The 26,544-nt window shown below is 40.8% G+C and overlaps 1 protein-coding gene across 4 annotated transcripts in view; it reads right to left on the reverse strand.

Annotated features, from left to right (window-relative positions):
• The window catches only part of LOC131075652 (autophagy-related protein 101), a 74,718-nt gene that overhangs the window by 31,867 nt on the left and 16,307 nt on the right, over positions 1–26,544 (reverse strand). For 3 of the 4 annotated variants that reach the window (XM_058012487.2, XM_058012486.2, XM_058012485.2), the window contains 2 exons: positions 19,291–19,493; positions 18,257–18,293 (listed from right to left, as the gene is read on the reverse strand). In XM_058012487.2, coding sequence (XP_057868470.2) covers positions 18,257–18,293; positions 19,291–19,407 — 154 coding nt within the window. In that variant the 5' untranslated portion in view covers positions 19,408–19,493. Of the gene's footprint in view, positions 1–18,256; positions 18,294–19,290; positions 19,495–26,544 lie in introns of those variants that run through there. The other variant, XM_059207336.1, reaches the window with a different exon arrangement.

Below are 26,544 nucleotides of genomic sequence, written 5' to 3' on the forward strand. Positions count from 1 at the left end.
ATCAAGTTCTTTGAGGACGAAAACCCTTGAAGAAATTGTGAATTGGACGGAAACTCAGTTCACTGTTGGGGAACATCTACATAGAGTCTTCATCTGGGCATCATTGGACTTTATTACAGGCTGATTTGCACTCAGATTTGGTTACAGCAGTGAGATATCAGAATATAAGTGCAAATCGGGGCTATTATCAGCATTCCAGTGCAACCTCCAGCTGGCCGTACCATTTGGGTGTCATTTCCAATCAAACCCTAGCTGGAAATTAGGTTTGCAGGCTTCTAAGGAGCAGATCGGACTTATATCAGACCCTTATTGTATCTGCTTTTGGCTTCAGCAATAAAATATTTAATAATTTGGGCATAGGCTTCCGGGTATGCAAAACTTGTGTATTTGGTGATTCAAATTCATTAATTCTGAAAATTACATTGCTGATCTAATAAATCAGATTTCTGGAAATTTATATCAGTCTCTTATTTGAATATTTCTTTATTATTTGAGTTGAATTATTATAATTTGCATATGAATCATGATCCAACCTTGCACAATCATTTGGCATTAAACACAAAACCGAAACTTTCAGAATTAATGAATTTGAATCACCAAATACACAAGCTTTGCATACCCAGAAGCCTACCCCCAAATTATTGAATGTATGCTGTAACAAAGAAAGATAAATCTCCTTATTCAGCTCTTGCTAATAAAACTCCTTATGAAGTTGTGGATAGGTAAGAAGTCTTATGTCCTTACATTTAAGGGTCTTTGGTTTTGAGACTTTTGTTCTTGTGCCCCAAGAGAAGCGATCTAAACTGCATCTGAAAGCTCAAAATGCATCTTTGTTCATGTAGATTCAAAAATATCACCCTCATCACCCTTAGTGGCAATTGCGACATGGGGTGCCTCCCCCACGCTGCTTAGAGGATAGGTTCGCCAACTTGTCCTTTTGTCCACTGAAAAAGTCAATGTCAGATTCCCCGAAGGCGTTATCAACTCTCCCAATCTAACAGATTCGCGGACGCGGACGCACAGATTGCCGCATCTGCGTCCGCGCAGCGCGCTATTGTCCCACCAACCTGTCAGCCAACAAGTGGTTGTTGGGACGTTACAACCCACGCCAGGAAGGAATCGTAATGCCTCCTTGCGTGGCCACCGACATTCAAACTCGTCCCTTAGCCTAATATCCTTGGTTTTGGGACATTTCCAGGGGATCTTTTGGCAAATTGGAGACTTGCTCTTGGAAATTGAAGCTCTTGGAGACAAAAACACCATTGTTGCAGCATCGACGAGCTACCAAGTTTACCAAGCATACCAACACTTGCCAAGCACTAGGGGAGTAATCTAACTCTATCTTGCTTTTCCAATATCTCGTTTATTTTCCAATTACCAAATAGCATAGCATTGTCTTTGTATTTGTCTTTGCATTCTTCTTTAACAGCTTCTTCCTCATCTTCCTTTCCCGTGGCTTTTTGGGTTGTCTGTGGAGGTGGAAACACCAAAACACAACCCCCAACATTTTCTCTCTTGCATGTGTGTAGGGATTACATTGTAGGATTGAGTGTCATATTGCGGAAGTAAACATCATAGCAAGCATCTTGATGAGTTCATTCCTAAATTCCTCTTCTATTTAGCTATCCTTTTTCATAGTTAACATTTTGCACGTTGCATTCTATCTATTTAGTTAGCATCCGTCGAGCTCTACATTTTGTCCGTACGAACTGGACGTCTTTGTCTAGCTTTGTACTCTATCTGACCTAGACACTAGCCGCGTTGTAGTCCACTAACCACGTTGCAGTCTTGAACCCGCGTTGTCGTCTTGGCCACAGAGCCTTGCAGAGTTCGTCGAAAGTCTGTCTCAATTCCCCGACAGGTCCAAAACATTTTGTTATCCCCTGGCCTAGACTTGTGCCAGTTCGCAAAGGTATCGGAAGGACCATTCGCTCTTCGGGAACTCATCACTCCTGGGGTGTCAAATTCCCTCCGATACATTTTGGTGAACCCGACGCCAAGGGGGATTCGTGTGTGTTTGCTTTTTCTAGTATAGCTTAGTTGCTTTATTTCATTTCCTTTTCCAGTTTAGTATAGTTGTTTTACTTTTCAACACATTCATTTAAAAACTTAAAAATTTAATAAAGAAAAAAAAAGAACAAAACAAAAACCGAAAACAGCAAACACCTTTTTCCCTTTCATGTTTTTATCTTAAACATATCAAAACAAAACAGTCCTACATCTTTTTCCAAAGACTTGCATAGGTGTGCATGTTCCGTGATTTGGTTGTCGATTATCTTATGAGCTTTACGACCCAAACTGCGACAGGAGCCATAGTCAGAAGGTCATCCAAGAGGAGCTTCCCTCCTGATCATTATCGCCCTCCTCTACCCTGCACCATGCAGTGGTCCACATCTTGATGATCTGTTGGGCTCTCATCATCTGAAAACCATTCAGGCTGGGGATCCCTCTCCTGCCAACTCCCAGCCTCTTCCCTGTTATTTTTAGTACTTTCAGATTGAATAAAACTCAGAAAATTAGAACAAGGTTAATTAACTTATTGTTTTTCAGACTTAAGCATAATAAAGGAAATGAAATGCAAAAGACAAAAACACAGTTACCCTGGGAAAACCTCCTAGGAGTAAAAACCCAACCAAAGGATCCTCAGATCTGATTATGATTTTGAATTCAACTGAACATTACATATGATCTACAGCCTCTTATGAAGTTCGCTGTATGGTCTCCAGCTTCTTATGAAGTTCATTGTATGGTCTCCAGCTTCTTATGAAGTTTGCTGCCCTTAATTTGAGATCTGCAGGTGTCTAATGGAGTTCGTTGTCTCCTATTGATGAACTGAAGTTCACTGCCTTTAACTAGGGATCTGCAGATGTCTGATGGACTTCGCTACCTCCTATTGAAGATCTGCTGCTAACTAATGGAGTTCGCTGTCTACTGTTGAGGATCTGCTGCTAACTAATGGAGTTCACTGTTTGTCAGATGCCTTAGTATAAAGTTCGCTTCTCACTGAATAAAATTTTCATCTGCCTGAGTTGGAATAATGATAATGAGAAGCAAGTGTCACATTTATAGGAGATTGATTTCCTTTTAACATGTCGGCCTTCTTGAATTAAACATTATTAATTATATTGATTATATTAATTCCCTTTTAATTGAATTGGATAGGGTCGGCCCTATCAAGGAGGCGTGATATGTTTAAGTGTAGCGTGGGAGCCTTTTTAGGTGGGAGCCGAGGAGTATTGGGCCTGGTCCTATATGATGGAGGCAGATTCCAATGTTGGAATCCGCCAGCCCTAATTACAAACAACACTCCCTCTTAATTAGGGAATACAATCATAATCATAATCTTCCAGCTTGCACACAAGCATAGACTGGATCCACCTTGCATTGCTCACAGAGGGTGGAGAGGATCCTTTTCTACCATCTTACATTGCCCGCAGAGGATGGTCAAGGTTACAATACCATCTTACATTGCCCGCAGAGGATGGTCAAGGTTACAATACCATCTTACATTGCCCGCAGAGGATGGTTTAACAATTGCACTTCTTTTTAAAATACCATCTTACATTGCCCGCAGAGGATGGTTAATAAATACACTTCTCCTTGAGAAGTTTACAATACCACCTTACATTGCCCGCAGAGGGTGGTTAACATTTACAACACCATCTTACATTGCCCGCACAGGATGGTTAAGAATTATACTTCTCCCTGAGAAGTTTACACTACCACCTTACATTGCCCGCAGAGGGTGGATTTATACAATACAAAGTATCACTGAACTTGATACTCCCTCTCAATCGGAGTTTCATTTTCTACAATACCAAGTCTATTCCTGAAGTACACAAACTTCACTTTGGATAGAGGCTTGGTAAGGATATCTGCAACCTACTCATCAGTGCTGACATATTTCAGCTGAATGGCACCCCTTTGCACCATATCCCGAATGAAGTGAAAATGGGTTTCCACATGTTTTGACCTGTCATGAAACACTGGATTGATAGACATTTTAATACAACTCTGGTTATCACAATGAATTACTATAGGGTCCCATGGCTGACCAAACAATCCAGCAAGAAGCTTACGAAGCCACACTGCTTCTCTGGATGCTACACTTGCTGCAATATACTCAGCTTCAGCAGTACTCAATGCCACTGAGGATTGTTTTCTGCAGGCCCAAGAAATTACTGCAGAACCCAAGCTGAAACAAATACCGGAGGTGCTTTTCCTGTCTTTGACGCTTCCAGCCCAGTCTGCATCAAAATAACCTTCCAAGGTTATTGGGGTGTTACGTGGATACTTCAGCCCAAAGCCAACTGTGCCCCGCAAGTATCTTAGAATATGCTTGGCTACAACAAGGTGAACATGCTTGGGCAAACTCATGAACTGACTGAGGGCATTCACAGCAAAACATATGTCTGGTCTAGTGTTAACTAGATACATCAGTGATCCAATCAACTGTCGGTACTCGGATGGATCTGCAAATTCAAAGTTAGCTGCAGAAACACTTAACTTCTTTAAGTTAGATTCCATAGGAGTAGACATTGGTTTACAATCCATCATTCTAAATCTTTTCAAAATGTCAATAGCATACTTCCCTTGACTTAGAAAGATTTCGTTAGATCTTTGCCATACTTCTAGACCTAGGAAATAATGCATTAGACCTAAATCTTTCATTTCAAATTCTGAAGCTAATTCTTTCTTGCATCTAATAATAAGTTCATCTTTACCAGTCAAAAATAAGTCATCCACATAAAGAACTAGAATTAGCATTTCATCATTGGTTACTTTAAAGTAAATGTTAGGGTCAGCATCATTTTTACAAAAACCTAGACTTAGCAAATATTTATCAATTCTTTCATACCAAGCACAAGGAGCTTGTTTAAGACCATATAGAGCTTTCTTTAACCTGCACACATGGGTTAATCTATCCTGAATCTCATATCCCTCAGGTTGCTCAATATAGACTTCTTCCTCAATGACACCATTGAGAAAGGCAGTCTTAACATCCATCTGATGTAGTTTCCAACCCTTAGAAGCAGCAATAGCAATTATTGTTCTAATGGAAGTATATCTAGCAACAAGAGCGAATGTTTCTTCATAGTCTATGCCTTCCTTTTGGGAAAAACCATGCGCTACAAATCTAGCATTATATTTTTCAATACTACCATCAGCATTATGTTTAATTTTAAATAACCATTTAGAGGAAACAACAGACTTACCTTTGGGTCTGGGCACAAGGTCCCCACACATCATTCTTGATGATTGACTGATATTCTTCATCCATAGCAAGCTTCCAGGCATGATGACTTAAGGCTTCTTCAACATTGCAAGGTTCAGTTTCAATGAGATTACACATTAAAGAAACATAGTTGGAAAATACCTAAGGTCTCTTAGTTTCACGGAAGGTGCCACTTGGAGCAGCAAATCTTTCAACTTCTTGAATGGTGTTTCTTACCCAAAGTGGTCTCTTCTTGGTAACGACAATGTCACTAGGAATATCAGTAGGATTCATGGGTTTTGGAGGATCATCATGATCATCTTGTGGTGGAGGTTCAACTTGCTCACTCTGAATCTCAGGGTTAGTATCAACATTCATATTTTGATTATCATCAGATTCATCAATAACACAGGAACCCTTCGATTTCTTAAACGCAATGTCTTCTTCAAATTTAACATCCCTACTTACCTCAACATACCTTTGACCTAGGATGTAAATCTTGAATGCTTTGGAGGATTCACTGTATCCGACTAGCATGCCTTTCTTTCCGGAGGGTTCCAACTTTGATCGTTTTTCCTTGGGAACATGAACATAGACGAGACTTCCAAAGATCCTGAGGTGACTAATGTCTGGTTTGAGTCCCGTGAAGGCTTCTTCCGGGGTCATGTTCTTTAGAGCACGATGAGGACATCTGTTCTGGATATATACTGCTGTTCTAGAAGCCTCAGCCCATAGGGAGGTCTGCAAGTCTTAATTGTGAATCATAGCCTTTGTAGCTTCCACAATGGTCCTATTCTTTCTTTCAGCAACACCATTTTGTTGAGGATTGTATGGAACACAAAACTCCCTCTTAATTCCTGACTCAACACAAAAATCATGAAAGCTACCGGAGGTGTACTCACCTCCATTGTCAGATCTTAAACATTTGATTCTTTTACCAGAGAGGTTTTCAGCTAATGCTTTAAACTCCTTAAATTTACTTAAGACTTCATCAGATTCTTTAGATTTCAAGAAGTAGATCCAAGTTTTCCTAGAGAAATCATCTATGAAGATTACATAATAAAGGAATCCACTAGGAGATGCTATAGACATAGGACCACATAAATCAGAGTGAACAAGTTCTAGTTTGTCTTTAGCTCTATTTTCACTTTTATGAAAAGGACTTTTAACATTCTTACCAATAGCACAACCTTTACAAGTGTTATCATGAATTTGACTGAGTTTAGGCATACCTTTGACTAGCCTTTCAAGGGATGGAAGGGCTTGATAATGTAGATGTCCAAGTCTTCTATGTCATAACTCACATGATTCTGGGGCCTCATTAATGAGGGCTTGAATAGGGTTAGTAGAGAGCTTATAAAGACTATCATATCTATGACCAATTATACGAGCAGATTCAAAACTATCTTTCTTAGACCAAGCAAGAACTTTTCCTTCAGAAAATGCAATTTGATAACCTTTATCTTCTAGAGCAGAAATGGAAATTAGGTTTCTTTTAATTCCAGGAACAAACAATATATCACTAAGATGCAAGGAAATACTAGAATCTAATTTTAGAGAAGTAGAGCCAGAACCTCTTACCGAATAACGAGCATCATCACCAATTACTACGTGAAGACTGGTATCCTCTTCTACTAGGCCTGAAAGATGATCGCAGTAACCTGTGATGTGTCTGGAGGCACCACTGTCAATCAACCATGTATTGCTATCTAAGGGAACACTGCTAGATAAAGCGGAGATGAATAAGAAGTCATCATTTTGTTCTGAGACTTCATTTAGGTTTGCTTCACTTTGGTTAGGGTTAAACTGACATTTCTTAGCATAATGACCGAATCTGTCACATCTAAAACATCACACACGTGAGGTATCTCTTGGTTTCTTCCAAGGGTGTTGGTAACTAAAGGATCTGGAATCCCTATTTCTTCTAGGATAAGGTTGCTTCCAATTTCCCCTTTTCTTGCATTGAGCTGCAAGCATGTGATGGTCATCTACATGGGGGCTCTTGGATTGACTCCTTGTGAAGAGGCGAGACTCTTCCTGTATGCAATCATTCTTAAGGCGATCAAGAGTAGGTAACTCCGACCGACCACTAACGGTTTGGATAAATGACTCCCAAGAGAGAGGTAGACCATTAAGGGCAATCATGACAAGGTCTTTATCTTCCATGTTATGGCCAATTAAACCTAGCTGATTCTTTAGTTCTGAAATTTTTATGAAATAGGAAATAACAGAATCTTCTTTAGCCATTTTGATATTAAGTAGTTGTTGTCTTAACGTAATTGCCCTACTAAGATTGTTAACTTCATATGTACCTTGTAGATGGCTGAACATTTCCCTTGCAGTGGTGAATGAGGCAATAGAGGTGATGAGGTGGTCTTTGACTGAATCAATGAGAATCTTCCTGGCCTTGATAGCATACCTTTTGAATTGTTTCAACTCAGCTGCATCCGAAGGCTCAGTTAGCTCTTTCGCTTCAATGAATTGAAGAAGATCTTCTTCCTCAAGAGCCAACTTGATTCAAACTTTCCAAGCAGTAAAATTTAGATTCCCATCAAGCCTATCTTCAACTTTCAGCCCCATTGACCTGATCTGCAAAAGCTACAGCAATCTGGAAATAAAGGTGTACTGAATTTTAAATTTGAAGATTGATCTAACCAATTAGCTCTGATACCATGTTATTTTTAGTACTTTCAGATTGAATAAAATTCGGAAAATTAGAACAAGGTTAATTAACTTATTGTTTTTCAGACTTAAGCATAATAAAGGAAATGAAATGCAAAAGACAAAAACACAGTTACCCTGGGAAAACCTCCTAGGAGGAAAAACCCAGCCAAAGGATCCTCAGATCTGATTATGATTTTGAATTCAACTGAACATTACATATGATCTACAGCCTCTTATGAAGTTCGCTATATGGTCTCCAGCTTCTTATGAAGTTCGCTGTATGGTCTCCAGCTTCTTATGAAGTTTGCTGCCCTTAATTTGAGATCTGCAGGTGTCTAATGGAGTTCGCTGTCTCCTATTGATGAACTGAAGTTCACTGCCTTTAACTAGGGATCTGCAGATGTCTGATGGAGTTCGCTGCCTCCTATTGAGGATCTGCTGCTAACTAATGGAGTTCGCTGTCTACTGTTGAGGATCTGCTGCTAACTAATGGAGTTCGCTGTCTACTGTTGAGGATCTGCTGCTAACTAATGGAGTTCGCTGTTTGTCAGATGCCTTAGTATAAAGTTCGCTTCTCACTGAATAAAATTTTCATCTGCCTGAGTTGGAATAATGATAATGAGAAGCAAGTGTCACATTTATAGGAGACTGATTTCCTTTTAACATGTCGGCCTTCTTGAATTAAACATTATTAATTATATTAATTATATTAATTCCCTTTTAATTGAATTGGATAGGGTCGGCCCTATCAAGGAGGCGTGATATGTTTAAGTGTAGCGTGGGAGCCTTTTTAGGTGGGAGCCGAGGAGTATTGGACCTGGCCCTATATGATGGAGGCGGATTCCAATGTTGGAATCCGCCAGCCCTAATTACAAACAACATTCCCCTCCTGCTATCGATCACGATTCCGTTGTCTCTATCGATTTTAAGCAAATCAATTCTTTAGAGCAGAATCAGAGAGATTTTGAGGGATTCCTGAACCGAAAGAACATCCTCCCACAAGTAGGGAATGTCGTCAACACGTTGAGAGACATGTTGATATCCAACAAGAGAGGCCTGGAGATGCTGACGGCCCTTTCCATGATTGTTAAAAGCCATGTGCCCCTAGACGAGGTACCCCCTGTGGACACCCAGTTTGATCTATTCCGGACCCAGGTCAATGTTAGCATCCCAAGGTTGGGAGCCCGCATGGTGGATTCCACCATCCCAAGTAACAGTGCCTCCTCTATTCCTTTAGGTTACACGGGTATGGCTAGTGACTCGACTGCTATTTCCATTGCTGCCCATATTGCAATTTTCTCTGCCAGTGCCACATTAGCCGGCATGTTGTCTGGCGGGGGAGGTGGTGCAACTCCACCACCTCCTCCTCCGCCTACGAACCCGGTTCTGAATACTATACTGCAGAACATGGGCCAGCTTCAGTTGCAGCTCACTTCTCTGGCTTTTGCTTCTGGCCAATCATCTGCACCCGCGTACTATAGGAAGAGCCCTTTAGACATCACTATCCTAAATACCATCCTTCCAACGATCGCCGAGTCATTGAAGTTTGATTCATTTATGACCATGTGTAGTGACTACCATCCTAAATACCATCATTCCAATGGTCGCGATGGTGACCCAAACACTCACATTAATTCATTTATGACCATGTGTAGTGACTATCACAATCCGGACTTTACTCGTTCCCTCAAAGGGACTGCATTGGAGTGGTACAATTCTCTACCTGACCACTCCATCTGCACCTTTGACCAATTGGTGGACCTCTTTCTCAAGAGGTTTTAGGCTAACATAGGCAGCAAGGTCACTATATCCGACCTTGTTCATTGTAAGCAGAAACCAAATGAGAAGGTGATAGATTTTATCTCACGATATCAAGCAATCTCAACTAAGATCCCCTTTGCCCTGTCGGATAACGACTTGCAACGTATGTTCATAGGCAACCTGCAATCGACATTGAGGGAGAAGTTGTCCCTGAAACGTTATCAAAACTTTGCAACATGTGCTTTGCCTTCACCGATTATCAACACACCGTGACGCAGTTTGGAGACTCTTCTTTGAACCCTCGTGGTGGGTCTTTTCCTGGCACGTCCTCAGATGGGTCTCAAAGGAATAAAGCCATGGCTAATATAGCAGCTACTCCTCCAATAGCTGCCTCTCAATCTTCGCAAAACCAAGTCTTCACAAAATTGAACGACTCTTATTTGAGTATCATGCAGCGGTTGTTGCGAGACAACCTAATCATCCTACCTGAGCCTAAACCTCTGTCAAATAGCTGACCCTACCCCCGCTAGTTCGATGGGTCGAAGTATTGTCATTACCATCATGTGCCTGGTCATGACACTGAGAGATGTTATCGTCTTAGACACATTGTCCAAGACCACATCGACACTAGGGCTATCAAAGTTGACGCAAGGAAACACAAGTCGAATAAGTCAGTGGTAAAACCAACAATGACTTGCAAATATATACCAAACCGTTTCCTCCGCACTCAACAAATGTGATTTCTCCATCTGATCCAACCTTGGATGGTGGTCCATATGTCAATATGGTGACCATCAGCCCTATCGTCTCCCCCTTGCCCAAAAGGGGAAGGTGTCTGACATTCTTATCACATTCACACCACTCGATGCCCCATATTGCGGAGAGCCTACTCCTCTCTATATCCTTGTCCGATTGAACAGTCAAACTATCACAGGTGTGATGGTTGACCCCTCAAGCAGAGTCAATGTCATCACGGGGGAGACACTCTTCGTGAATGGATGGCATAGGCCAGTCTATGACGAGTGCCGCACTACCTTGTGGACCCACCATGGATTCTCTATCAGCCCATTGGACAGCATCACCTTCACGGTCATGGTAGGTCCCAAGGGGATATCCTCGGTTTTTACTATCATCCCTGAGTCTGATCTCTTCCGAGTCAAACTTGGGATCCTGTGGTTGATCGCCATGGAGGGGGTTCCTTCCGTGGTTCACAAGTGCTTAAAGTTTCCTCACGAGGGCGCAGTACATGTCATCCAGGACGCTGGCTATCAACCGTTGATTCCTCGTGGGGACTTCTCCTTGGATAACTTCTAGCCTACCCCGATTGGGCCAATGCTTCCCCGCGGTGACCTTTTATACCGTGCGTATTATAAATACAAGACGAGGGAGTCGACTTCTATGTCGACGTAGCCTGCCATACCTTTGTCGCCTCCCACATCAATTTTTGCACCTGAGACCCCAGTCTTGGAACGGGTTGCACCACATGTCCCTCGATCACAAGGGGTCGAGCTAAACCTGCTCCTGCACTAAGACCTCCTCATCCGCCTAGGACCATGCAGACCCTAGTGGCGTCCTCTATTCCTGCGACTGCACCTAGTGCAACCAAAGGAAAGGCACTTTCACTGCCAAAGTCCACGACCCGTCCACCCTTCGAGCTTCCCATCATGGTCGATATCCCTAGGCCATCTCACTATGCGAAGAGGAAGCGCTCGTCTCAAGTTCCTTTGTCTCCACTTGCATCTACATCACAGACCACGTCAGCACCTCCTATCCCTCTAGCTACTCCTCAAGCAAAGCAAGGTCAGGCGCCTGTCGCTGTGAATGTGGTGCCCGTTCAGGATGTCCCTCTTGCTTCATCGGTTAGGCATTCTCTTGTCCTTGAGCCGATCCCGAAGGCCTCTCCTATGGAGCATGATGCTCCTGATTTATCTCAGACTGCGGTTGGTGGTCCCCACCTCTATCAGAACCAGCGTAAACGCTTCAAACGGGCCAAGGCTCGAGCGCGTGACGCTGCCTTACAGTCCATTGGTGCATCCTCCAGCACTACTATTTGGGAGATTGTTCCTTCGATGGCTCTCGCTTCTGCATCAGTTTCAGTTTCGTTTCCCGCTACTCCAGGGACCTTTGATGACCCTCCCCCTAAGCGGTGAAGGTCTTCATCGCTCCTTCCTTGGATCCTCCGCTTATCACTTCTTTGTCGAACATGCCTCCATTGTCCCGACCCCTTAACATGTCACATACACAGGTGGTGCCTAGTGCAGCTTTGTCTACACCACCTGCTTCGCCACCGCTCCAGCATTCAAGTTTTCTTGGGGTCCTTCAACCTGCTACGATTGATAGGAGGCCTAACACTCCTATCTTGTGTAAACGCAAGTTTGAGCAGGGCCCTATTTTGAAGTTTCCACGACGCAAGTCTTCACAAGTATGTTCTTCATCCCTTCCTTTGCCTGTCTCAATGCCTGTTGGTTTGCATGTTTCTATTTGCATGATCGAGAAGGCCTCGCCTTCTCCTGAGTTCGTCACTGCCCCTCTTCCAGAGGTCGGCAATCATGTTCTTGTTCCATCTTCTCCAAGTGAGTCACCTGCTTCCTCCTCGGAGGCTTGCATGGACTCCTTGGAGGACATTCTGGCCTTGTCTACGATCTTCACACGATCGTTGACCCTCGCCCCCTTCGAGCTACTACTACTTCGTCTCTTGCTATCGCTGCTAGCGACGCACTCGGTGTGGCCCTTGCAATAGTCCCTCTCTGAGCTCGCCCCCCCTCTCCCTATGACCTAGATTGGGAGGACGAGACTCTTCTTGAGGACAATGATCTCCTACAGTACAATCCCCTCCTAAGGGCTGATTGTTAGGACATTTATTTTTCATCTCCATATGCTTGCATGTGTGTGTGGTTGTATTCCCCCATGTTTGCTTTCTCTGTTTGTTCCCTCCCGGAGGACCCAGGTCACTCTGTAGGTACTTGGATACAGGAGGTTGACTATTTTTATCCGTTGTGCTAACCCGAAGGACCCGAGTTACTCTGTAGGTGCTCAGATACAAGGGATTTTTTGTCGTACACATTCCTCTATTTGTTTACCTCCTATTTGTCGTATCTTGCTTTTCGACATTCAAGAACGATGCAAAGCATTGGGGGCATTCCTTTCTTTCTTCCATGTTGACCCGAATTTTTATTTTATCTTTGTCTTCCTGTGCTCCTCTTCAAATCCGAGAAATTTGGCACCATGACGATACACCCATCTTGCAGTGATACTATGTCTTTTTGACACTACTATGGGTTCTGATGCCAAACTATCGGATCCCCCTGTCCTCTTGCAATGCATCTTTTGATGTTGTGAACATTTACGTGTCACTATCTCTTGGTGGCATTCCATGGAAACATCTTGTTATGTTGGCGTGCCACAACTCTTCTTCTCCTTAGAATGGCATGCCTTCTATGCATATCATTCTAAGGGGGGGCATCATATCATCATTTCTGCATTTGTGCCTTTATTATTATGCTTTTTCATGCATTTGCTTTATTATGTGCGCCTAGGTGGGGGCCAAACCACTTTATCTTTTCTTTCCAAGATCACCTAGGTGGGGGAAAAACCACCTTATCTTTTCTTTCCAAAGATTGCCTACATGGGGGCTAAACCATCTTTCCAATCTACATCATCTTTCTTGCCTTGGTAGAGGCCAATCTACTATGTTCCAATTCCAATTACCCTATCGCATGGCAATCTAGCATGTCGCTACCCATGTCGGCTAAATTATCTGCCCTATCGCATGGCAATCTAGCATGTCGCTACCCATGTCGGCTAACTTATTTACCCTATCGCATAGTATATCATTTTGCCCTATCATATGGTTATCCATATCAGTGTTCCAATTTGCCCTATCATATGGTTATCCATATCAGTGTTCCAATTTGCCCTATCATATGGTTATCCATATCGGCATTCCAATTTGCCCTATCATATGGTTATCCATATTGGCGTATCATATGGTTATCCATATCGGCGTTCCAATTTGCCCTATCATATTGTTATCCATATCGGCGTTCCAATTTGCCCTATCGTATGGTCATCCATACCGGTTTATCATGCCCTATCATATGGCTCTTGGCATGGAGCATCACGCTAACCATAGATGGCACACTCGCCGAAAGCTCGGCGAGTGACAAAAACTCGCCGAGTTCTTGCCAAAAACTCGGCGAGTTTTTGGCGAGTTTTTGTCAAAAACTCGGCGAGTTTTAAAGAAAAACTCGCCTAGGTTAGCATAACAGCAGAAAACGACCAAAAATACATGCATTTTTTGTTTTTCTCTATGGTTTTGGGCTGAGAAGGGGGAAACTCACTTGGAAGGGCCACGCTGAGAGCCCACTATGCCCTCAAGTAATCGCCGAGTTTTTTGGTCTATCCGTCAGGATTCATATATGGAATATAACATTTAAGTATAAGTCTTATACTTTAAGTTATATTCCATATATACTGTCAGGATGTTTGAGAGTGGTTTCGGACCTCCAGGAGTTATAATGCAAAATCTAGTTTTTGGAGGATTCTTCAATTTTCCAGACTTAGTCAAATTTCAGGATCCTTCGGCGATGCCCCTTGACCCCAACTTGGGGGCGCTGCCCCCAAACCCCTGTCGAAAAATATAGGGGGAAACTGCGCTGATGGAAGTAGGGAAAATTTAACCTCCGAGTTTGATTAGGCTCCATATAACAACATAATTAGCATTGAAGAAACCCTGGTATTATACATTTTAGAGTTGAAAGTTTGAAACTATGAGTATGAATGATGAAATTTCAAATATGATGAAAGTTTGAAAGTAGTTTTAGCTAGAGCTGGGAAGAGGAAGTTGCATTTACTTTTGGTTTTACAAAAACTATTTACTATTTTGCTTCCAGCCATCACCATTTCTCATGAGGATGCGATTTTGTAGACACTTTGCATTTAAATATATCTAGAATCAACTTGTTTCTTTTGTGTTATCATTTATTGACTCATTGGATGCATCTTCTCATTAAATTTTGCAAAAAAAAAATGCATTTTTTATTAAAATTAAGCGTGTTTTTACGTTGCCGAGTTTTTCACCGAGTTTTTTCGAGTTTTTCTCGAGTTTTCGCCGAGTTTTCGCCGAGTTTTTTTCTCAGGGGCTTGGCGAGTCGAGCCAAGTCGCGAGTAGTTCAACTATGACACTAACCATATCGGCGTATATTGTACCAATGGCATCCGCCCTATCTTGTATCTTTTCATCATCAAGGACTTTCCTCCATGGCGAGGCTTGTTCTTGTTGCGCTTTGTTCCAACTTCTTTATCATATCTTATCATCCATCAGGCTAGACTACAGGTAGCATGTTGTCGATGTTCCAAGTACCGATTTCTATTCCAAAATTCTAGCATCATATCGCCGAGGTCAACTTCATCTAATCAACGAGCATCTACTTCCCTATCGCGATATTTTCTCTTCACCTTTTCTACCTTTCCTACTTTAGCTTTGCATCTCTTAACGAAGACATGCTTGCTAAAGTGGGGCAAAATGTAGAGTCAAAAATATCACCCTTAGTGGTAATTGCGACATGTGGCCCCTCCCCCACGCTGCTTGGAGGACAGGTTCACCAACTAGTCCTTTTGTCCACCGAAGAAGTCCATGTCAACTTCCCCAAAGGCGTTACCAACTCTGTCGATCTGACAGATTCGCAGACACAAACGCGGCCCACATGACGCGCTACTGTCCCGCCAACCTACCAGCCAGCAAGTTGTCGTTGGGACGTTACGACCCGTGCCAGGAAGTAATCGTAATGCCTCCTTGCACGGCCACCGACATTCAAACTCGTCCCTTAGTCTATATCCTTGGTTTTGGGACATTTCCAGGGGATCTTTTGGCAGATTGGAGATTGAAGCTCTTGGAGACACCACCACCATTGTTGCAGCATCGACGAGCTACCAAGTTTACCAAGTTTACCAAGCATATCATATTGCGGAAGTAAACATCACAACGAGCATCTTGGTGAGTTCGTTCCTAACTTCCTCTTCTATTTAGCTATCATTTTTCATAGTTAACATTCTGCATGTTGCATTTTGTCTATTTAGTTAGCATCCGTCGATTTCTGCATTTTGTCAGTACGAACTACACGTCATTGTCTAGCTCTATACTCTGTCTAACCTAGACACTAGCGCGTCGTGCTGTAGTCCGCTAACAGCACTGCAGTCTCGGACCTGCGCTGCCATCTTGACCACAGAGCCTTGCAGAGTTTGCCGAAGGTCTGTCTTGATTCTCCGACGTGTCCAGAACATTCTGTTATCCCCTGGCCAAGCCTTGCGCCAGTTCGTAGAGGTATCGGAAGGACCGTTCGCTCTCCGAGGACTCATCACTCTCGGGGTGTTGAATTCCCTCCGTTAACAGTTCGTTACAGTAAAAATGTAAAATCTTCATTGAAAGATACCATCCTAATTTTCTGTAGTAAATTTCTGATTTTTGTTTTCAAAATTGTCTTTGACCAGTGAATAAGGTTAGATGATTGAATGCTGATTGAAGGAGGTTTTAAGGTTTCTTGCAAAGTTTCGGTTTTGTGTTTAATGCCAAATGATTGTGCAAGGTCGGGTCATGATTCGTATGCAAATAATAATAATTCCCAACTCAAATAATAAAGAAATAAGGGACTGGTATAAATTTCCAGAATTCTGATTTAAAAGATCAACAATGTAATTTTCAGAATTAATGAATTTAAATACACAAGTTTTGCATACCCGGAAGCCTATGCCCAAATTATTGAATATTTTATTGCTGAAGCCAAAAGCATATACAATAGGGGTCTGATATGAAGTGCGATCTGCTCCTTAGAGACCTGCAAACCTAATTTCCAGCTAAGGTTTGACTGTAAATAACACCCGAATGGTACGGCCAGCTAGAGGTTGCACTGGAATGCTGCAATATGCTGATAAAAAGCCCTGATATGCAATTATATTCTGATACCTCACTGTTGTAACCAAATCTGAGTGCAAATCAGCCTGTAATGAAGTCCAATGATGCACAGAGGAAGACTCTGTGTAGATCTTCCCCAACAATGAACTAGGTTTCCATCCAATTCACAATTTCTTCTAGCGTTTTCATACTCAAAGAACCTGATTTGCTGCTGAAACCTGCTCCATCTCCAAATTCCAAAAATGCTGATGTAAAAATGAATTAATGAACATTGAAAATGAACCCCCAAATGTTACTTTATTGCCTCCAACCCTAATTCTCTTTTCCCTCCAAAAGGTTCGATCATTTTGGGATATTCCCCTTTGCCACATAAAATACTTTATGAAGTTTTTATTAAATATTTTGCCTCCTCTAGTAAGTTTGAACTTCTTGAGGATTTATTTCATCATTAATAAAATGGCCACTTTTACAAAACAACTTATTTCTACCTAGAGAGGCATGCCATGAGGCCACCACTTATGACACTTTATTAATTTATTATAATCACTTTATTTTATTTTTATTAAATATTAAAGTCAATACTTCAATATTTATTTTTTATTCAAATCTCATCACCTGGCCACCCCAAACTAAAAACTGATGATGCAAGTGCCACATTGGTGATGTCTAAATATAGCAGGTGAACTGGCAGTGTCCTAGAAAATAGGGATTCTCCTAAAAAGTAGGAGACTGTATCCAATCAACTGGAAATGCTCATAGAGGCTCATGCTCTACTCCCAAGTCCTCCGGGTGGTCAACCAATCAACTGGCAATCATCCCTAAAAAATAGGAGATGGTCTCAAATCATTTGGAATGGTTCGTAGACACCCCGAGACCAATTCTCAGTCATTCCCTAAAAAATAGGGATCCCTTTTAAAAAAAAGGAAATGCCTCGGAACATCCAAAATGTCTTATAAAGCCCATGTGCAACTCCACAAGCCTCAGTATGGGTCCCCTCTCCACTCCATTGGCCTACGAGAACCCAATGATAAGCCAGTCCCTACTCAACTACCTGTCACCTAGGAAGGAGACATTACATTTTTGCTTCACATATATTGGATGATTATTGAGCTGCATTTAGCATGGGTGTCACGCAAGCTTGGACTGCATTTTTTTTTTTTTGGTAAACATGGATCACACTCAAATGTGCCCCATAATTGTTATGCCACAACCTACCACATGTGTCTGTTTGAGTTATAAGACGCCTTATTTTGGCAACAGGGATTTGAACCTAACTCATACTTTTGCAAGGACCTCACATATCCTTTTCACCAAATTCCTTTGGGCTGTAGAAAGGAGAATTGCTCCTACCATGCTGAATAGAAAAGCACAGAATGTGCTTTGCTTCTCTAACACATATCTTAATCGGTCAAGGTTTAAAAATAAGCAAAAGCAAAGGAGAAGAGAAAGTGATCATTAGACAACATAGATTGCAATTATAAAATCTCTATTATTTTACACACTCTGACAGGTAACAAACGCAAATAAAACCTACCTATTGTTTTAGGTGCCAATTTAGCTTTACCTGATATATTTTTATATGCACCAGTACTAGTTAAATGTTCAATACTTAGCACACATGGGTATTTATTCTGTACTGCACAACCTTGCATGAAAAATTTACATGAATAACAAACTTCACATAAGAGATGAGTAAAATTGCCTACATCGCAAAACTTCTCGAATTTGATAAGGCTCCACCTCCTGCACATTCCCAATGTAAAAAGTTGCACAGTTAATAATGACAATATGTAGATTAAAAAAGGCCTATGATGTCAACAATATTGAAGAGTACCGTAATACTATAAAACAAGTCAGAGATTAATGGAATTGAAATTTTTAATTTGATTCTAGAAAATTAGGTTTGAAGATATAACCTTAATATCCTTTAGAAAAAACAGCATTGTCCAAAGATTTGAAAAAACAGAAAAAGGAGATACCAAGAACTAATGCCTAAAAATACATGCAATTGTTAACAGTGAAATTTATTCTAATAGAGTGATTTGAGATATTAAAATGTCAGAGCCATTTACAATACAAATCATACACAGATTTTCAAGAAGATTCCAGTGCTTGGCAACTAGCTAATACAATGTTTGGAGAACATCTGGCAGAAATTGGGATATAACATATATATCTCATTAAATGTCCATCATATTTAAGATTTATAATTTTAACAGTTCTTCCAGAATTATACCTGAAAATAGACCTATCTTAGCCATGATTTCTCAACTGAGTAAATTGTCTTAATTTGTATGTATAGTAGGAAATTAGTTACAAGCTGTTTAGTTATATAACAGAAGTTAAAAAGACAATCAGCCACTTTTCAAATAGCTAGATGTCTACTGGTTGAAAAAATGCCAATTGAATATTTTGCTATATTTAAGTCCAAAAAATGGACTCTCTAAACATAAAAGAAACGGCACTAATATGAGTTTTCAGTAAGGCCTTGGTTATTGATCTGCTTGATTTGGCCAATGATGTTTTCTGTAATGGAAATTGTGTGACTACTTGGGACATGAACTCACACCCCCTTGTTGGCATGAACCACCAAGACCATCATACCATATAGATTTACTTTGGACAAAACACATGAGAAACCTCAAACAATAACAACAAGAAAAATAAAATCATAAACAATAGGATTCTTCCTCAATTATTTATGCAAATAGTTACATAAGTAATGAGGCGAGAAGCTCACCAATTCCTTTAGTTGAAAAACTTCACAATTCATGATCTTGATACGTGTCCCAATAAAACAAATTAAATAGATTTGACTGGTATTTTGGACAAATAGAAGAGCGCGATAGTCCAGCATAGAACAATTATCTTCTCTGTTTTTTCACACTTAATCAATATAACTTGGCCCTTGTACCCAGTAACATAATCATAGGTCAGAAGACCCTGCCAATAAAAATATGAAACACAAAATGTTAAATTGTTAAAATATATATATATATATAAAAAAATCATTAAAAAAGAACAAGAGCAAATGACAACTTCAAATAACAAGATAGTAAATCATTTTTCAAGCTAGTCACAGATTGCAAGTTTTAACAAGGGATTGTAAGGCATGGTTATGTTATGTAATATAAGAACTTTATGGGTTAAAAAGGATAAATACAAGATCAAGACCTCTTCCTCATTGGTCATGATTGAGGTAGAATGCATTAGAATATTTAGTAATGATTATATGAACACCGATATAAATGCTAGATAGATCTCTATGTTCATTGTCACCAAACATCCATGCGGGCTTAGCTGTCTTGATTTTTAAATCTTCCAATATTCGTTGCAACCAGGTTGCCTATTGCAAAACTCTACAGTGGTAAGCCCCTACAAAATATCGGCACTTTAACAAATGTTTAATATTCAAACACCTAGAACTTTTCACAGTTATCTCTCAGTAAGCAGTAAAACTTAAATCTGACAATGTGGGTGATACAATTTTGATTCATCAAAACATTTTTGCATGACAATTTTTTAGGGCAATAACTAAAATATTTAAATGTTGATTTCAAGTTATATATGAATGGTAGATTTATATAGGATTCCATGTTAATCAATGCTATAAGTTACATTCGAATAGAATATGAGATTGGTTTGATGTGATCTTATCATTCGAATAAAATATGAGATTGGGTTGATGTGATCTTGTCATTTGAATATAATATTAGATTGGGTTGATGTGATCTTATCATAATGGATTATGAATTCATTTTATGACTATATTTGTTATGTGTGACTAGCAGTTTGGTAATTATAAATTTTTATATGTGTTCATATTCAAGATTTCACTGTGTATGCAAATTAGCATATGAAAATGAACATGCGAAGAGTGTGGCCTAATATTATTGTGCTTTGGCTCTGAATTGTATAATAAGATCTAATGTGCACAATGAATGTGTAGACAAGATTGGCCAACAATAGGCACTGGATAACTGTCAAGGGTTCCCCACCAAGGAGCAATGAGACCTTGACTATTTTCTTCTAGATATGTGTTCATATTCAAGATTTTGCTGTATACAAATTAGCATATGAAAATGAACATGTCAGTAGTGTGGCCTAATGTTATGTGCTTTGGCTATGAATTGTATAATAAGATCTGATAGGCACAATGAATGTGTAGACAAGACTGGCCAACAATAGGCATCAGATAACTGTCACAGATTCCCCACCATGGAGCAATGAGACCTTGACTATGTCCTCCTAGTTTTGCTAAACCATCTTGGTCAAGTGACCAAGACTCCCCTGTTACCTATGTGATGTTTTATAGTTATGTTCCCCTTATATTTAAAGATTTTATTTTAGTATATATGGCAGGATCTATGATTTTAAATGATTTAATTTCGCTTCAATAGTGAAATTCAGATTTGAGGATTTGGACTTTTGAAAGCACATCAAAAGTTACTTTTTTGTATTTTACTGTTTATTTCAAATACCTAGGCCAAGTATCTCTTGGTAGGGTACTTGTCAAAATATGTTTGAGTCTTTTGGAAGAATTTGCACACCGTTATAAGCAATCTGAGAAGAGCTTGCATTTATTTGGGCATGGGGAGCTTGAGTGAGTATGCTCAACTCAATTCATTTGCTTCCAAATGGTATGACAAGTTGAGTACACTCCACTCCATGCTTTGGTATGGTGAAACCATGTGGGTTCACATGGAGGAATATGATGCATGAACTAGCTTTGTCAGAGCATCGTTGCTTTGGGTAATGGGGGTTATGGGGTTGCCATGTGGCTCCATCCCATTAGATGGAGTGAAGTGACATGGCACTCTTTTAAATTCCATTCCCCTTGGCTTGGGAAATGGTTATGCATTTCATTTCTACATTTTCAACTTGCGAATTTTGTGAGAGAGTTTGAGCTTGGTGAGAATTATGAAGACACTCAGGATTATTTTAAGGCTTGGAAGCTTGAAGGAGAATGAAGTGAGCTTCTTTCTACCATTTTTACAAGCTTGAAGTTGGTAGGTAGGCTCCCACTTCTCTTGGTTATTATTTTTGTATCAATGCGTCTTTAAAAGGGAGAAAGTATTTTCATGGCTTTAGTGCTTTGTATGTGATTACAATTGCCTTCCTTTTTAAACTTTTGTGATTTCTTGAGAGAATGGTCTTAATAAATGTCAATCATGTGCTACTATTTCAAAGTATGGACTTGAGTATGCTTGAGAACTTTATTTTATATTTTATTGTGTTAATCCTTTGCTAGACACCACCATCTAGGTTGATATGGCATTAGCATGTGTTGGGGTTGAGTAGGATAGGGAAAACCATAGAGAGCATGTGTGTTATTTGTTTCCTCGCATACATGGAGAGATAAGTGGTGTTATCTTTGTTTTAAATGAATGACAATGATGTGAATATTGAGGAATTCATTATTATTGTGTTTTTGAGGAGTCGTGATTGTGTGGAAAAGATGGTATTGGAGGGATGAGTGGTTTGGGTATGTTGGGTGATTTTGAATATGATTGTGATGCATTGTGATTAATCCTTATAGGATACATTGGATTTGATTTTATGCTTTTCCATTGGGTATTGAGAAAGTAACACCAGTTTTCCCCTTAAGAAGAACTATTTGTTGGTTGTGTTCAATCCTATCCTATGAGTGTGTTGGTGTCTGTTTTATCATCTACCAAACATTAGGATAGGATACCCGAAGGCATTCTATCATCTCTTGAAAAATCACTATTGATTCCAAGGTCTATATGTGCGAACAAGCGACTTTAGTGGAATAGTTTCTTGGGTAGTGTATGCTGAAAATCTCAAGGGGGACTTACGTTTAACAACTATCTTGAACTGCTGGATTTAGATGGATTTAGCAATTTCAGGCTCTTCTTTTTTTTTTTGGATTTTCTACGGATTTAGACTTTCAAAATAAAGGAGAAAAGAGATAGGGTTTGAGAAGGCTAATCTAATCCTATGAACTCTGGAGACGGTGTCAACTGGATGCTCTCGAGAAACCAAACCTTGCTTCGCCACACTAGGGACAACTACACAAAGTCGGTGCAATCTTCGATGGATTGTGCTTATGATTAAGATGTTGGGATGCACAGAGGATGGGCTCAAACTAACTTTGCACGGTAAAATGGAAATCATCCATTTACCAAAAGTATGAGCGGAGATACACCATCAATTGACACTTATCAAATCCTTCATTCAAATTAACAACAATGAAAGCAAATCTAAACTAATTTTAACTAAGTGTTGAGGAAATTGAAACCATGCAAATCATTCAAACAATAGGGATTACAAAGCAACGCACATGCAATATATTATCTCAAAATGACCTTACGCAACAATACATCAAAAACCTCACACCCTCCAAATGAGAGGAGGCAACCTTATATAGTTTCTCAAAAACAAATGAACAGTCGAGATCAAACAATGATCAAGGGCCCAGATTGAAAGTCATAAACCCTAATTAGGGTTTCCCAAAATACTATTAGCTCAAATGAATAGGAGGTTGACACATGGCGCAACTGCTAATCTCATTGAGGTGAGTGTCCACTTTCCTCTTTCAGAGATTCGACGTACTTGGACACAGTGAGCTTGACCTCCTCCATGGTGACACTTGGCAAACTACCAATCTGGAAGTCGATGATGTCCACATCATCGGTACAAGTGGCGAGGATGCTCTCCCACTCAACGGCTTGGGCAAGGAAATTTTCATCAATGAAGAGAAAATTTGCAATTTTCGAGAGATCGCCTTTGTCAATCATCCCTGAATCCTTGAAAAAGCTAGACTGGATCCTAGTTCTCAGGTTTTCTGCCTGCAAATGTGTCTCCCTTATGCTTTCCTTCTTCCAAATCTCTGACGCCACATGGAATACCTTGCCCAGGATCTCTCTAACACTTTCCTCTGTCTCAAAGCAATTGGTCTCGGATTTCTTCAGAACTTCAATCCGAGTGACCAAGGCATAGTACCATGTGCTGAAGTTGTACCTGTCTCCAGCCTGTATGATACCTGAATCCACTAGGCTTCTCTTCGACAAGCCTCGGATAACCTTCAGATGTGGGAGTATTTCATTCTGAATTTCATCCACATCCTCCCAATTGGTGGCTAGATCCAGGATACGATTGATCAGTGAAGAGGCTGTGTGGTGTGCCGATACTAAATTCTCTACCGGTATGTCAACACGCGCCGAAGCGTCTGAAATCCACTCCTTTGCCTGAGTGTACAAGCCCTTCATATCATCATAATCTTTCATCGATCCCTGCTGAAGAGGTTGTGGCGGAGTAACCGAGATCTCATGATTGAGTGGTTTGGTAAGATGGAGAACCTACTTTCTCCACTGCTGGTTTTCTTCTTCAACCTTCTTCCTCTTTTCCTTTTCATGGGCTAGATTTGTCTTCAGAGCGTTGCAAGAGTCATCAAAATACTGGATCTCTTGGTCCTAGGTGGGTTTGCCCAACTCTATGGTAGTGATCTTGTAGTCATCTGCGGCGACATCGTCCCTAGTCTTTCCTTCTTTGGGCACCGCTATTTGGACTGTCTTGTACCCTACACTGTCTCTCTAAATTAGAGAAAACTTTCTGGCGGCTTGGGTGGTTTAGTTATAGTGGGCTCATTCACCCTCTCCAGAAACGCCGCAGTGACCTCTTCGGAACAGGTCTCCTTGGGGACCTTGGCCTTTATTCTTTCCCTCAGCCAATCCGGAATGGTTGACTGCTCTACAGTATTCCAGTCAAACTCATCATCGGCCTCTCTTGGGTTTGCTAGTATGCCATCCAAGAAGACTGTAGGCGCTTCAACTTGCTCTCTGTCTGGACTTTGGATGACCTCTTCCACTACTTCCCTAACCGGATGAAAAGGCACTCTAACTTCATCATCAATCATGCAAATGTTCATCTCTTGCTCCCCAATTGCGTTCTAATTGGGCACAATGGAAGCGGCACTCAGGATGGAGTGGCCTTCGCTGGATTCCCTTCTTTCATCTACAACCCTTTTCCTTGTGACCTTTGTGGAGCTTCCAACCAACTCCTTCCTCTTTCGAGACCCAACACTTTCTGGATTTCGGGCATCACCGGCAAAGGTACAAGGATTGACGGACAAAGTATCATCTACTCCCATCGATTCGTAGGTCAAGGTCACACCTTTAGCTTTTAATTGCCTTGTCTTTTCATACGTCCACCACCTTGAATACTCAACCACCAACCTCATGAGGTCTGCTAGATCTGACTTCTCCACCTCTGTCCAATCTATTAAAACTAGGGGTTCATTTTTCATTTTCTCAAAGCCTGGCTGCTGAAGTTCATTTTTCATTTTATACCTCTGTTGCTCTCCCCGAGCTCAAAGGAATTCTCGACCAGAATCTCTTCCTAATCTCAAAGCTATCGACTGCATTAGCCCAGTAATCTTCTAGGTCCGGTCTATGCTCAAACGTTGTTCCTTCGACCTTCTTTATCCTGTGGAATGGATCGAAATTCCTTCTTGCCTTGTATTGATAGAAGGGATACCAGGCTAGCTCCTTCTCAGCGATCGCAACAGCTTGTGATGATGGACATGTTTCCAACCCATTGCTAATTGTAAGTGAGGACGTTCCTGCCTTCTTTTGCTTATCCCTTTGAATCACTATATACTCCTCCAATTGTCTTACAACCTCGAGCAACACCACTCGATTGGTAGGGTAAGCTGGAAGCTTGTATGGAGGTCCAGAGAATCCCTGGATTCGGAGGTAAGTGAACTTTGGATATTGGATGTACCAATATCTGAACCGACTGATGAAATCCATAGACTCTTGAGAGAGTCTCTGGTGCAGCCTGCCTTGCAATGTCCGAGTGATGTGCATAAGGAAAGTATCATTCACTCTTTTGAAATGGAATTTCTCTTCCATGTGAAGCTGGGGATGGCAATCAGACACTGGAAACTGGTTCTCCTTGTTCCCTACTTCTCCTCTACAAGTGAGACCTCTGTACCTGTAAGTCCTGGCCAAGGAATAGAACAAGTAAGAACTCATGAAGAAAGTCCTATTCGTCTCTAGGTTCCTTAGCTGGTTGTCTAGGTTGTCACTGATCATCCTAGCCCAGTCTATCATTTTTACTCCATTGATTATTTCATTGATGAAATAATACATCCATGGTTCGAATGGAGCTCCCTGAGGGCTTCCCATTATTCCATTGAGCAGGACGATCATGTCTCCAATGTCTTCCTTGAAGTATGCTCGCACTAGGCTCTTCCTCTGAAGTTTGGAGGCGCCCTTCCTTGGCTTGTCTAGCCAGGAATGGTTAACTATGGCATCATATTCCTCCAGGTGGTCCTGATACAGACCGTCAGCTTCGTCCTTTGTCATATACATTGTGTTGTGATACTCTGGGATCCTGAAGGCCTCTCTGATGGCCTCATCACTGATGTTCGCCAGTATCCTTCCATCAGGTGCAACAATGTCTTTACTGATGGGGTTGTAATGTTTGGCACACTTGACTACCAGTTCATTGCATTGCATGGTGGGGAGGAAGCCAGCAGCATGCACAATGCCACTCTTCATCATCTTTCGTGCAATGGTGGGAGGCACAAGGTTGTCCAGACCAAACATTAGCTTCTTGAATTCCCTCAAATTGATGTGTCTGAGGTTGGTGTCACTAACGTTCTTCCATTTTGCAGTCATCCTCGACTCTGGAGGAGCATCTTTATCCACTTGGAATTTCATAGTGTCTAGGACCTGCAGACAAACAATGAAATTTTAAGTTAGAAAATAATTTGCAAAATTTCGAAAAAAAAAAAATAACGGGGCTGCAAAAATGGCTAAGTGTCGGAAAATTTCATCTTATACTTAGTCATGAAAACTTGAAATTTCATTTGAAAAACCTTTCAATCTCAAGGATGATCGTGATTGTCAATCAACACTGAGCGTCAAAACTTTGAAAAACTTTTTATACTTAACCAAAAAAAATGATTCTCTTTCCCAAAAATTTTGAAAAAATCATTTCTCAAATTCTGGAAAATTTTCAGAAA

The sequence above is a fragment of the Cryptomeria japonica genome, chromosome 6 (genome assembly GCF_030272615.1).
Source record: "Cryptomeria japonica chromosome 6, Sugi_1.0, whole genome shotgun sequence".
NCBI classification, from domain to species: domain Eukaryota; kingdom Viridiplantae; phylum Streptophyta; class Pinopsida; order Cupressales; family Cupressaceae; genus Cryptomeria; species Cryptomeria japonica.